This window comes from Oryx dammah, unplaced genomic scaffold, assembly GCF_014754425.2.
Source record: "Oryx dammah isolate SB20612 unplaced genomic scaffold, SCBI_Odam_1.1 HiC_scaffold_28, whole genome shotgun sequence".
NCBI classification, from domain to species: domain Eukaryota; kingdom Metazoa; phylum Chordata; class Mammalia; order Artiodactyla; family Bovidae; genus Oryx; species Oryx dammah.
Window position 1 is genome coordinate 111,429,618 of NW_024070212.1, and position 12,782 is coordinate 111,442,399.

The window sequence follows — 12,782 nt, forward strand, 5'->3', positions numbered from 1 at the left end:
GCCAGGCAAGAGCTGCTCTGATTGTGTGGTCTGTGAACCAGTCTGCGATGCCAGCCAGCTTTGCTGATTCTTGTCATTACAGGACTCTGACACTAGAGGTTGCTGTTTTCCCTCAGGTCTGCAGTCTCAGGCCTTTGGAATCCTCCATGCGGTTGGTTTCCTCAAACCATCAGTTCTGCCAGCCTGGTACTGCCTTAATTAACCCAATTCACACTTGTTAGCGAAAATCAAAACCAGGTGGGATGCTACCTATTTCAGATCGTGTCTGGGTGTCAAACTCATGCTCCAGTGTCTGCCTGGGTCCCCTGCCGGTGAGGGGATGATGGTAGCAGAGGTTGTTCTGTTAGTTGGAATCTTTAACCAAGGCAATCAATAAGTGCAAACAGAGTTAGTTGCTAAATAACTCTTAGGTCTATTAAGCAGTCTGTGAATGTTTATTTAAAATGAGGCAAGACCCAGCATCCCTTCATGGAGAGCACACTCATTCTTCAGGCCCTCGAATCACCCAGTCCTGAGAAAGATGGTGAAATATGGTATTTTATGAATGTAGCCTGCCCCTGGCATTCCATTCAGAAAAGAGACTGCTGTTCCTTTTTAAAAAATGTCTTCTTACTGTAACAGTGTCTCCCAGCCGCAGAATTGATCTACTTAGTGTTCCTCTCATCACGAGTTCAGAGGCTGAGCCAGGCTGGTGCTGTTCTGTTGCCCTGTGCCTACCTGCCTCGCAGGCCAAGGTCTCAGAGAGGGAAGTAGGTGGCAGGGAGAGCCTGTCCCAGCCGCCCTCATCTTGCCCTGGGTGGGTGGTGACCCACATCACTGGGGTCACCTAATGGACCATTAGAGATCTGAGCCCACGAGATCCACCACCCCACAGGGGAACAGGATCAGATAAGGCTGCTTACATTTGGGGGATTTTTAGTGTTTTTTTTTTTTTTTTAATTAAAGTTTTTATTTTGTATTGGGGTATAGCCAATTAAGGGCTTCCCTGGTGTCTCAGTGGTAAAGAACACAGCAGCCAAATGCAGGAGATGTAGGAGACTCAGGTCCGATCCCTGGGTTGGGAAGATGCCCTGGAGAAGAGAGGGCAACCCACTTCACTGTTGTTGCCTGGAGAATCCCATGGACAGAGGAGCCTGGCGGGCTACAGTCCATGGGGTCGCAGAGTCAGACACGACTGAGCACGCACGCACATAGCCGACTAGCAATGTCGTGATAGTTTCAGCTGAATAGTGAAGGGACTCAGCCGTACATATACATGTATCCATTCTCACCCAAACTCCCTCCCATCCAGGCTGCCACACAACATTGAGCAGAGTTCCATGAGCTATATGGTAGATCCTTGTTGGTTATCCATTTTAAATATAGCAGTGTGTACCTGTTCATCCCAAACTCCCTAGCCACCCCTTACCCCGGTACACCTGGGGGATTGTAATACTTTCTTGGTACTTGATTTCATAATGTTCTCACCCCCTTGCCCACTAACGTTGCCATTTGCATTTATCAAAGAGTGAAGAGAAGGGCTTCTTGAGTAACTGATGCTGTTTCTTGAATCTCTTCCAAGTCTAAGACTGGGGGATCCCCGTAGAGTATAAAGAAGCAGGGTGATGCTGGAGAGAGGAAACTGGATTTCAGAACCCCGAGACCCAACACTTGCTGCCTTTCTGTCTTTGGGCGAGTTTCTTTGCTTCATTTTCTTAGGCCTTGGTTTCAGGTGCAGAATAGGAAAGGAGATATCTGGATAGCGGGTGGCCCATGGTGGTGAGTTCATGTAGTATATTTGAAAAGTGCCATGTTCCTTTGATGACGCATCTTTGTTGTTATTTTCCTCTTCCTTGAGTAAGGCAGGTACATGGTTTCCTTATCTGAGCTCACTGGGACCTTTGGTCTTACCTCCCCTCCGACCCTTATCATGTTTCATTTTAAACATGTTTAACATCTATCTTTCCCATGGGCCAGTGGATTCCTTAAGAGTCCACGTTGCACCCGATCTGATGTCTTTGTGTCTCAGGAGTCCAGCACAGGTATTTGCAATCCTGTGGACTCGCAGTAAATATGTTCTGACTGGATGAGCAAATGACCAGGTGAGATGACCTCCCTGGAATCACCCAAATCTAGTGGACAGATTGCCAGAGAGGCTGTCCAGATGCAGCCTCTTCTAATGGATAATCTTATCCCTCTTTAAGTGTTTTCCTGACATGCTTTCTTCTGAGAAATCATGACTGATATATACACACCATGACAAAAAGATCCTGGAGACACATTGTTCCTGTCAGTCATTTCTGTGACCACATCTGTTCTCTTAGGTGCCATGCATAGCACCTGCGTGCAAAAAAGGGTTTTTTAAAACTTCTAAAAAAATGTTCCCCTTTTCAAGACATTTTATTGTCATGTGTCAGAAAATATTTATAGTAAACACACAAATCTGTGATGACAGCAGTATGGGTAACACCCTTGAAGAGTTGTTCAGTTCACAGCCTATTCCACTGTACATGGCAGTTGGGAGAGGGTTCCAACTTGGCCCACACAGGCTCTGCAGGTTCCTTTTTAAAGAACAGTAAGGATCCATGTGTCTTTTTTCCCTTGACTTTGTTAGCAACATATGAACAACAGAACAGCAAGCATGTGACCTTACTTTCCAACCCACCGGGAATCACAGGGGTCAGTTGCAGGGCGTACTTGGTACATCACGGACTCAGAATGGATCTGGAGAGCAATGTGTGAGCGTGAATAAACCTGGATGCAGCTGATGTTCCAGCTGCTGTGTCCTTTGTGTCCCTCTGCTCTGCAGTGGTGCGTGAACGGCGTGAATTACTTTACTGACCTGTGGAATGTCATGGACTCCCTCGGGCTTTTCTACTTCATAGCGGGAATCGTGTTTCGGTAAGTAGTTCTCACCACGCCTTCACGTGTCAGGTGTTTGCGGATTCTCTCAGGTGGAAAGGCGGAGGAGAGACATTTCAAGCCCAAGATAAGTGAGATAGGATGAAATACGGTCCTGGTATTTTATGAATACAGGGCTTCCCTGGTGGCCCAGTGCTAAAGAATCCACCTGCCAATGCAGGAGACGGGTTCGATCCCTGGGTCGGGAAAATCCCCTGGAGGAGGAAATGGCAATCCACTCCAATATTCTTGTCTGGGAAATTCCACGGACAGAGGAGCCTGTGGACTACAGTCCATGGGGCCACAAAGAGTGGAATACGACTTAGCGACTAAACAACAACAACAACAGCAACAACAACATTATGAGTGTGGTGGTGGTGGTTTAGTCACTAAGTTGTGTCTGATTCTTGTGATCCCGTGGACTGTAGCCTGCAAGGCTCCTCTGTCCATGCGGTTTTCCAGGAAAGAATACCGGAGTGGGTTGCCATTTCCTTCTCCAGGGGATCTTCCACCCACTTAGATCCAGGAATCGAACTCAGGTCTCCTGTATTGCAGGCGGATGATTTACCAACTGAGCTAGGAGGGAATAGACTATCTCCAGAACACCATTCAGAAAAGCAGTTGCTATTCCTTTTAAAAAATGTTTTCTTACTGCAGCAGTCCCTCTGCACCCCGGAACTGGTTTGCTTACAGTTCTTCCCATCACATGGCTGGAGGGTGAGCTGGTCTAGGGCTGCCCAGTTGCTATGTACCCTCCCTGTCCCCCCCCGACCCACCCATTTAGAGATTATTACAAATGCCTGTTGTCTCTGCCTCTTGGAGCCACAGCCTGGTTGATATAAAGTTGTGTCTCCTCTCATCCCCCACCTCTTGGTGATCTGTAACTGGAAAGGGGTTCTTCATGGTTTTTCTCTTTGTGCTTGTAGAATTTGGGGAGAGGAAATTAGAAATTGAGGACCCTAGAGAATGATGAGGGTGTAAATATCACACAGCGTTTTGCTTTGAGGCCATAGAATCTAACATGCATTTAACTTCAACTCGAGTGTTGGTTCTGGAGCCTGCCCTCCCGGCTGCAAGGTTTCCTCAGTCTCAGAGCTCGTGATCAGAAAAGCCAGTTGGAAATTGTGTTTGGAGGGAAAAAGCAACATGACTCCACCTGATAGGGATATTGGGGTGCACCCAAACTGTGAACCCCCTTGCCCAGTCCTGCTCCTTCCAGACCTGCCTCCCCAGTAGCTTCAAGGTGAAGCTCGTGGTTCTGATGGAGCAGAGAAGCTTGACTGTTCGTATTTACACCCACTTAGAATGAGAAGCTTTATAGTGAGTGCTCATGCTATGATGTGAACTGGGTAAAGCTCAATTTTCTCCTTCAAAACCTCCCTTTCTGCTTGGGTTAAAGTCTCAGCTTTTGGACCATGGTTGGATGCGATTTCCGGATCATTCCAGTTAGAAAGCACATAAGGTTTTCAATGAACACGTTAGCAGATGGTTAGTTAATCAAATGATCTGGTGCAAATGAGGTAAGTTTCATTGGGGGGAACCTGGCAGGCTCAGGTGCCAAGTGGTTGGCATCACTGTGGAAGCCGTGTGAGCCGGGAAGTTAGCAACGATGGGATTGGGTCCTACAGTAGTACAATAAATCCCCTACGTTCGAACGTGTTATGTTAGGGGAGTGTGTTCATTAAGTCTGACAAAGTTAGCCTAGGGACCCACGTAACACAATCTGCTATATAGTACTGTACTGTAATAGATTGATAGTACTTTTCACACAAATAATACATTAAAAACAAACACAAAAAATGAAACATTTTTGATCTTACAATATAGTACCTTGAAAAGTACAGTAGAACCAGCTGTATTGCTGCTGCTTTTACGCTTGCTTCTGGACAGCCTAGGCCTGGAATAAAGTTACAGTACTACTGTACGCAACACTGTGGTTTGGTCACTAAGTTGTGTCTGACTCTTGTCGGCCCCTCTGTAGCCCACCAGGCTCCTCTGTCCACGAGATTTCCCAGGCAAGAATACCGGAGCAGGCTGCCATTTCCTTTTCCAGGGAATCTTCCCGACCCAGGGATTGAACCGGCATCTCCTGCACTGACAGGCGGATTCTTTACTGCTGAGCTGCTTGGGAAGCCCACACTACACAGAATGTACAGTGAAGCACACAAAGCCCATTCTAGAGGATGCATGCTCTCGGCAGTGCACACCAGGCAGCTGAACACACTTGTGTGATTGGACATGGGAACCCACATTCGCATCTTTGAAAGTTCACATCTTGAAGGTTCATGTGTAGGGGACTGACTGTATTTAGGCTGAAGGGCTGAAGTGCTGGGAGTCTTGAGAGCTCTGCTGTGTGTGATGTCCTCGTGTCTCCTGGAGTCACGAGGGCAGTGCACGTGGCTTTTGGTGTTCAGTGACTGAAGGGCAGGTGCAGACCCTGGTCTATTTCCACTTTCGGTTCCCAGGCTTTTGGCTGTTTCTTCACGTTTGGTTATTTTTAAAACTAAAACTTTGATTATAAATCAACCACACCTCAGTAAAATTAAAAGAAAAATACTAGCAAATAAAATCCAGAAATAAGTAAAAGTGATACAAAAGCACAGCTTTGAAATGTTTTGTCAGCATCTCACAAAGTCTTTCCCTTCTTTCCACAGGCTCCACCCTTCTAACAAAACCTCACTGTACTCGGGACGAGTGATTTTTTGCCTGGATTACATTATATTCACCCTAAGGTTGATTCACATTTTCACGGTCAGCAGAAATTTAGGACCCAAGATTATAATGTTGCAGAGGATGGTAAGACTAAAGAGTATTTGTGGTTAGCTGTCCTTCTTCTGACTATACCCAGAGTTCCTTTCGTTGCCGAGAGGACCTTTTTCTCCACAGAGGGATGGCTGCATTTCATAATCAGTAGCATTTGTTTTTCTTTGATCTGTTTTCCTCAGGGGCCCCTTCCAGGTTAAAATTTAATGAAAGATGACTGTTGGGAGCAAACTGCATAACTCAGCACATTACTAGTAAAGATCTCTATTTAGACCGTCCATGTTACCAAGTGCTTTCACTTGAGTCTTAAGTATTCACTAGGGGTGGCACCGTGGTAAAGAATCCACCTGCCAATGCAGGGGATGCAAGAAACTCAGATTCAATCCCTGTGTGGAAAAGATCCCCTGGAATAGAAAATGGCAACCCACTCCAGTATTCTTGCCTAGAGAATCCCATGGACAGAGGAGGCTGGTGGGCTACAGTCCATGGGGTCACAAAGTCAGACACGATTGAACACGTGTGCGTAGGCAGGATAGGGACTTTTACACCCACTTCATAGATGTGGACAATTGGGTTCAGGAGGTTCACATGTTTGTCTGGAGACAGGCAGTGAGTTAGAAGCACAGCGAGGTCTGGAACTTTAATCTTATAACCATGTAATACAGACCTCAGGGAAGCACCACCAGACCCATTTCATGGGGCCAGAGAACAGAAAGATGATTACACACTGACCATGTTGCTTCTCCCAGCTTGTTTTCCACGTGACCCAAACCTCCGTGTTTTTGTCTTTAAATCAGATGGGCGTTTGAATGAGCTCATCTTGAGGTTCCTTTCCAGCGCTGAGCTCCTTTGAGTTTGTGGTTTTAATTCAAAGCATATCTGGGGCATCGAGTCACCATGAAGTCATGCTATGTGTGCAGAACATTAAAAACAATAAAATGGTGCATTGTTGTCTAAAAAGGAAAGCTTTTATTTTCTTAAAAAAAAAAAAAAAGCAATAGCTCAGGGGTCGGCTGCAGAGGAGGGGGACACTGTGGAGTTGAGGCCCTCTTCTGCTCCCAGGCTGGTCTCATTCAGAAAGTCTCTGCTGCTGAGATGGCCTGGGGACCTACAAGCAAAGATGCATCCGTCAGTGGATGCCCCGAGACCCAGGGATGATGATGGCCATGTTTAAAAATTGGTGAGCGGATGATGCTGGCTGCCTTAGGTCCCTGGGGCCCCTCTGCCCTTCTCCGTGGTCAGCGGAGCAGTCGAGCCGCCCTGGTACAGTCCTGACTCTGCCCTCCTGTCTTCCTCCCTCGACAGCTGATCGACGTGTTCTTCTTCCTGTTCCTCTTTGCCGTGTGGATGGTGGCCTTCGGTGTGGCCAGGCAGGGCATCCTTAGACAGAACGAGCATCGGTGGAGGTGGATCTTCCGCTCAGTCATCTATGAGCCCTACCTGGCCATGTTTGGCCAAGTGCCCAGCGATGTGGACGGTGAGCCTGACGTGGTCTGGGTGGGGACAGCTGGGAGGCGGAAGATGCTTCCAGAACCAGCTCCCAGGGAGCCTCCGGGGCTTTCTGGTTTGATCCTGAGACCTGTCCTAGGAACAGGCTGCTGGAGTCCGGCCAACATCAGGCAGTGGATACTAACCCTCAAAGCCTTTTCCTTCTCCTGAGCAGGATCTTATGTACCCTGGCAATCTTGTACCCAGCATCTCAGCCTGCAACTTTTAAACCTTTTTAAAAAGAAGTGTCTCTCAAATTTCTGAGAGTGGCATGGCCAACGACAGCCAGAATCCTCACTGGTGTAGAAAAGAGTGTTGTGGGTCTGTCCAGAGTGACAGGATACCCATTTATTTCACAAAGTGCAATAGTGAAAAATTTTGCCCTGGAACCTGGAATTTAAGCTTCTGGTATGAGCTCACTGCCAACTATCTGGAGGCAGGTTAATGGTAGCAGAGATGGCATTAATTTGATCATAGCCAGTTGGCATAAGGAAAGCGTGGGGCGTGTGTTTTGGATAAATTGTAGAACATCTTTGTGATGCTAGTGGTAGCTTGGGCTCATCGCGTTCTGTCCTGCCACGAGAAAAGCCCTGCGATGTTCACCCGGCCCAAGGCTTGTGTTTCCCAGCTCCCTGGTGTTTTCTCAATTGTCCCCATGGCCTCATGTGGTCTTTCTGGTGTCCGCGACTGCAGTCTTTTCCGAGGCCTTAGGAACAGCTCTTCCCCATGCGCCGATAGAAAGGCCCCTTGCTGTTATTGTTCCCCAGTCTGCACTCTGCACTTGCCGTTTTACATAAGTGGGTGTGTTTTGTCCTCCCGACAGTCCTACAGGTTGGTGGCCTTAGTCCCACGGGAGGCGGTTCACGGTGACCTAAAGAGTCAGTGACCGGTAGTGTTCGAGTCCTGGTTCCATCACTCGTGTGCTGTGTGACCTGGGATGCAGTTGGCATCTCAGCCTCTAAGTTCTGCTGCTGGTAACGTGGGGGCAGCACCAGCTTCTCTGACTGGTGTCTCACCAACCAGCAGGGACAAACTCGCATGCTCAGAGAAGGCTCTCGAGTCCAGAGTGACTCCTGGAGGGCTAGACGCTTACATCCACTGCCTTCTCTAAGATTCCCAGGCAAAACTCCTCATCTTCCCTTCCAGACCCAGACTTTCTCCAAGGCCCCCATTCTAGGCTGTTAATACCTGTCACACAGAGGTGTATCAGCCTCCCAATCTACCACACACCCCTCCCCTGCACCGTTTCCTCCCTGGTAGCCATGTTCGTTTTCTACACCTGTGACTATTTCTGTTTTGTAGATAAGTTCTTTTTTTTTTTTTTTTTTTACCATTTTTTAGATTCCACATATAAGTGATAGGGCTTCCCTTGTGGCTCAGTTGGTAAAGAATCCGCCTGCAATGTGGGAGACCTGGGTTCGATCCCTGGGTTGGGAAGACCCCCTGGAGAAGGGAAAGGCTACCCACTCCAGTATTCTCGCCTGGAGAGTTCCATGGACTGTATAGTCCACGGGGTCGCAAAGAATCAGACACGACTGAGCGACTTTCACTATAAGTGATATTTGTCTTTTTCTGACTGATTTCACTTAGTGTGATAATCTCTAGGTCCATCCGTGTTGCTACAAATGGCCTTGTTTCAGGGGAATATTAGTCAATGAATGAAGCGTGATTCTGAGGCTTATGCCCGGTTGGGTAGAGTGTCTTGGAACAGTGCCCAGCACAATGCATGATCCTCACCTCACGTCCCGCTGGGGTGCCTGAGTGCTGCCCTTCCAGGTGTCCTCACCCTGCCTGTTGGTTGCTGCATCCTCAGGCACCACGTACGACTTCTCCCACTGCACCTTCACCGGGAACGAGTCCAAGCCCCTGTGCGTGGAGTTGGACGAGCACAACCTGCCCCGCTTCCCCGAGTGGATCACCATCCCCCTGGTGTGCATCTACATGCTGTCCACCAACATCCTGCTGGTCAACCTGCTGGTCGCCATGTTCGGGTACGTGCTCGGTGACACGCTGGACGTGCTCGGAGACGCGCTGGACGTGCTTGGTGACGTGCTGCACGTGCTCAGAGATGCACTGGCTGGGTGCCCACACAGTGCCGGGCCTGTGCTGGGCCAGGCTGGAGGCACTGGGAGGGAGGCAGCAAAGGTCCCCCTTGAGGAGCGCATGATAGAGGTCTCTAGGGCACTTGCGGTTTAGAGTAGGGAGGGGCCTTGAAGGGACTATATTACAAATATAGTGTGTCCCTGTAAGCTATAACCTGAGTTTATTTGACCCCAAAGACAGATGACTGTGACCCCTTCCAGCATGTTCAGACTGTATGTTAGATATCCTCTTAGCAACCTCCCCTGAGCATCCTGGCCAGCTCAAGGTCCTCACTTTCTGTGGACTCAGATGGATGGTTTCCAGGGCTTAAGGGACTCAGCTGTTAGGTAGTCACTGCTTTAAAATGTTGAGTTTAAGTACAAGTCAAGAGCACAGGGTCAGGAGAGTGATTCTCTTTGGGGCTCGTGTCTAATGAGGTTGGCGTGAGAAGTCGATGAGACTCTGGAACATTTTTATTGCCTTTGGCCATTCTCTTTAATACATTTAGAAAATCATGTTTATCTCACCCCTTATTCTTTCTTAAGAGGGTTTCAAAGAACCCCATGTGTCGGTTACAGTGGAGGTACCTTGTTTTTTTATGCTGTTGCTGTGAAGTAGCTGGTTATATTGAGTACATGAATCCTGGCACACAGAGAGAGACACGTAGTTTAGAAACAAAATACAAATTAAAAAATTATTTGTTAAACCTTGGAGTGAATGAAAACTATAGTTGACCCCAAAACTGGGAAACTATGACAGACAAGAAATGCATTTGATTTCATTAAACAAATGTTTTAGGTACAGGGGACCACAGATAGAGTCATGTGATAAATGATAGACTGGGGGCAATCTTTGCCTGAATGTGAGCAAAGGTTTCTAATTCTTAAGATAGAATGGGCTCCTGCACACTGGTAAAAGAAAGATGAGCCAGTAGAAGATGGGCAAGGGGAATGCAATTCAGAGAAATTTAAATGGTCCCTAATCATATGGAAAGGGGCTCACCTTTGTTGTGGGAAAGGTCAGATGAAACCAAGAGTGAGGTGCTGGTTCAGGATCCGTCAGGTAAACAGACATCACAAGAAGGGTTGGGGGTGGTTCTGGGAGTCTGAATTGTCTCCAACTTTTGGGAGAGTGACCTGAAAATAGCTATTAAAAATATACAAACCTTTGGCCCAACTCCTTCACGTCTGGGAATCTTTACTAAAGGTACATATGTAAGAGCATTTATTGGATCATCATTTGATGCCAGTCAATAAGGTGATGACAGAACCAAACATGTTCTAGCCACACCATGGAATATTATGCAGCCCTTAAAAAGAAAAGGCGGGGTCTCTGTTTTTTGACTTGGAAGCATATTTTGTTAAATATAAAAAGCAAAGTGCAGACTTATTTTAGGGTATAATCTTATTTTCTGACAATAGAAAAACAAGACATTTTAAAAAATCAAGTGTATATTTCCCTCATCACAATGATCACATATTACTTCTATAATTAAAAAAAAAAATCAGTCAGTTGTCACACAGAGCCGTGAGGGGCGCCAGCGCCAGGATTGTAATCGCGGGTCATCTTTCTCTGTTGGTCAGTGGCCCGCCCTGGAGTGAGGCTGGGTGGGGGACACGTGCCTCTGGGGACATCACACATTCATGGCACTGAGCAGCAAGTGGTCGCCTGGCCCTTAGGTGCACAGAGACATCTGCCTCTAGTCCAGGTGCTTCCAAAATGTCACTGCTTTGCTTAAAATTCTGGAAGTGTTTTAGTATTTCCCCACAGTGTTTGGGGTAAATTTCAACCTCCTCCAAGGCCGTCTGTGACCTGAACTTTGAAAACACCTTCAGGATTCCGTCTGCAGGCATCCCACCTGTTCATCCCTGAACAAGGTGATCTGTCCTGCCTGACACTTTTGCAGATGTCACTGCTCTGTCGGCATCACCTGTTCCATCTTGACGGCTCCCTCCTCCTTCCTCCTTGTCCTCTAAGGAGCCCAGCAGCATCCTTGGCCTGAGTGGTCCACGTGCCCTCCCTACTGTGCATAGCAACCCCATGAGCCCCCTTCACAACCACAGCCTCCTCTCCTTCCAGACTGTAGGCTCTGGAGGGCAGAGACTGTGTCTGTCTCAGTGCCTGGCCCTTCCTGGGTTTGTTCCATGGATGAAAAGAACAGAATTCGTTCTGCTTTTAGATCATTGTTCGGTCACCAGTGAGGAGCTTAGCTTCCTGTTCTGTTAGTCAGGGTGAAGTGTTAATAGTGAAGTCGCTCAGTCGTGTCCAACTCTGCGACCCCATGGGTTGTAGCCCACCAGGCTCCTCTGTCCATGGGATTTTCTAGGCAAGGGTACTGAAGTGGGTTTCCATGTCCTTCTCCAGGGGATCTTCCCGACCCAGGGATCAAACCCAGGTCTCCTGCATTGCAAGCAAATGCTTTACCGACTGAGCCTCTAGGGAAGCCACTAGGGAACTGTTAATGGTGAATGTCAAACTAGTAATGGGCTCACCACATAGATAACATCTGTTCTGTGTCGGCCACGGAGGTCACGTGGCCATTGGTCCCACTTGGCCTTAAAGAGGGGATGTGCAACCAATCCCCTCCCTCAACCATCACTGGCTCTAACAGGGTCCTGAAAAGGACTTAGGGACCCAGACACCTGTATTGCTTAAGGGAAGCTGGACCATGTCAGGCTGTGAAAGTCCCCAAGTCTGAGCTTGCAGAGAGAGATGGCAAGAGGAGTGATTATGTATCCATGCGAGGGCAGAGAAGGGAGGACCAAGTCCCAGACTTGAAGCAAGAGTGGGGAGGAAATGAGACGACTGGGATTCTATTTGACAGTGATAGCCTATCCTATCAACCTTTATGTTGAACACTGGGCAGCCCCTGTAAAAACCGACCACTGATATAACATCTACAATGATTCAACGAAAAGGCTGACAGCTCCCAGGGCTGTGGGCTCTGAGTGACGTGAATTCAGTAGATCTCAAGAGGCAAAGTGGAATAGTGCTTAGAGCTTGCCTGAGTCTGTGTGCCGTGACTGTGTGTGTGTGTAGGGGGGCACTCAGTTGTGTCCACCTCTTTATGACCCCATGGACTATAGCCTATGGCGGATGACTGTGACAGGCTCCTCTGGCCATGGTATTCTCCAGGCAAGAACACCAGAGTGGGTTGCCATTTCTTCCTCTAGGTGTTCTCCAAAGCCGTTCTTCAGGACTGTATCAGTTTGTAATTCATTATGCCCTAGACAATCATAAAATGATAGAATTTGGAGCTGAGAGGGACAGGAGTCTGGCCTGTTTTTTTTTGGGTCAAGGAAGTGGAAGTTGGGCAGCTCAGCATCCACGGTGCTGGCCACACTGCCATCCAGCTTGCTGTGTCCATTCGAGACTTGAACCTGAGTGTTTTCCCCATGAGGCCTGAGCCGTTGGGCCGGCCTTCAGCCCACTGTTGCCTCATTCAGTGCTTAAGTGTAAAAGCTGGAGGAGTTCCTTTCCCAGGAGGGCTACCTGGATTCCTCTTGGGCTCAAGCAGAGGCCTTTTCTTTGTTAATCCCTGTCTGGGCACTTGAGAACAGCCCCCTTCC

The 12,782-nt window shown here is 48.1% G+C and overlaps 1 protein-coding gene across 1 annotated transcript in view; it reads left to right on the forward strand.

The window, feature by feature from the left end:
- Positions 1 to 12,782, forward strand: part of TRPM8 (transient receptor potential cation channel subfamily M member 8) — a 99,542-nt gene that overhangs the window by 60,074 nt on the left and 26,686 nt on the right. The window contains exons 17-20 of the mRNA XM_040231803.1: positions 2,789 to 2,880; positions 5,535 to 5,676; positions 6,949 to 7,120; positions 8,945 to 9,122. Coding sequence (XP_040087737.1) covers positions 2,789 to 2,880; positions 5,535 to 5,676; positions 6,949 to 7,120; positions 8,945 to 9,122 — 584 coding nt within the window. The remainder of the gene's footprint in view (positions 1 to 2,788; positions 2,881 to 5,534; positions 5,677 to 6,948; positions 7,121 to 8,944; positions 9,123 to 12,782) is intronic.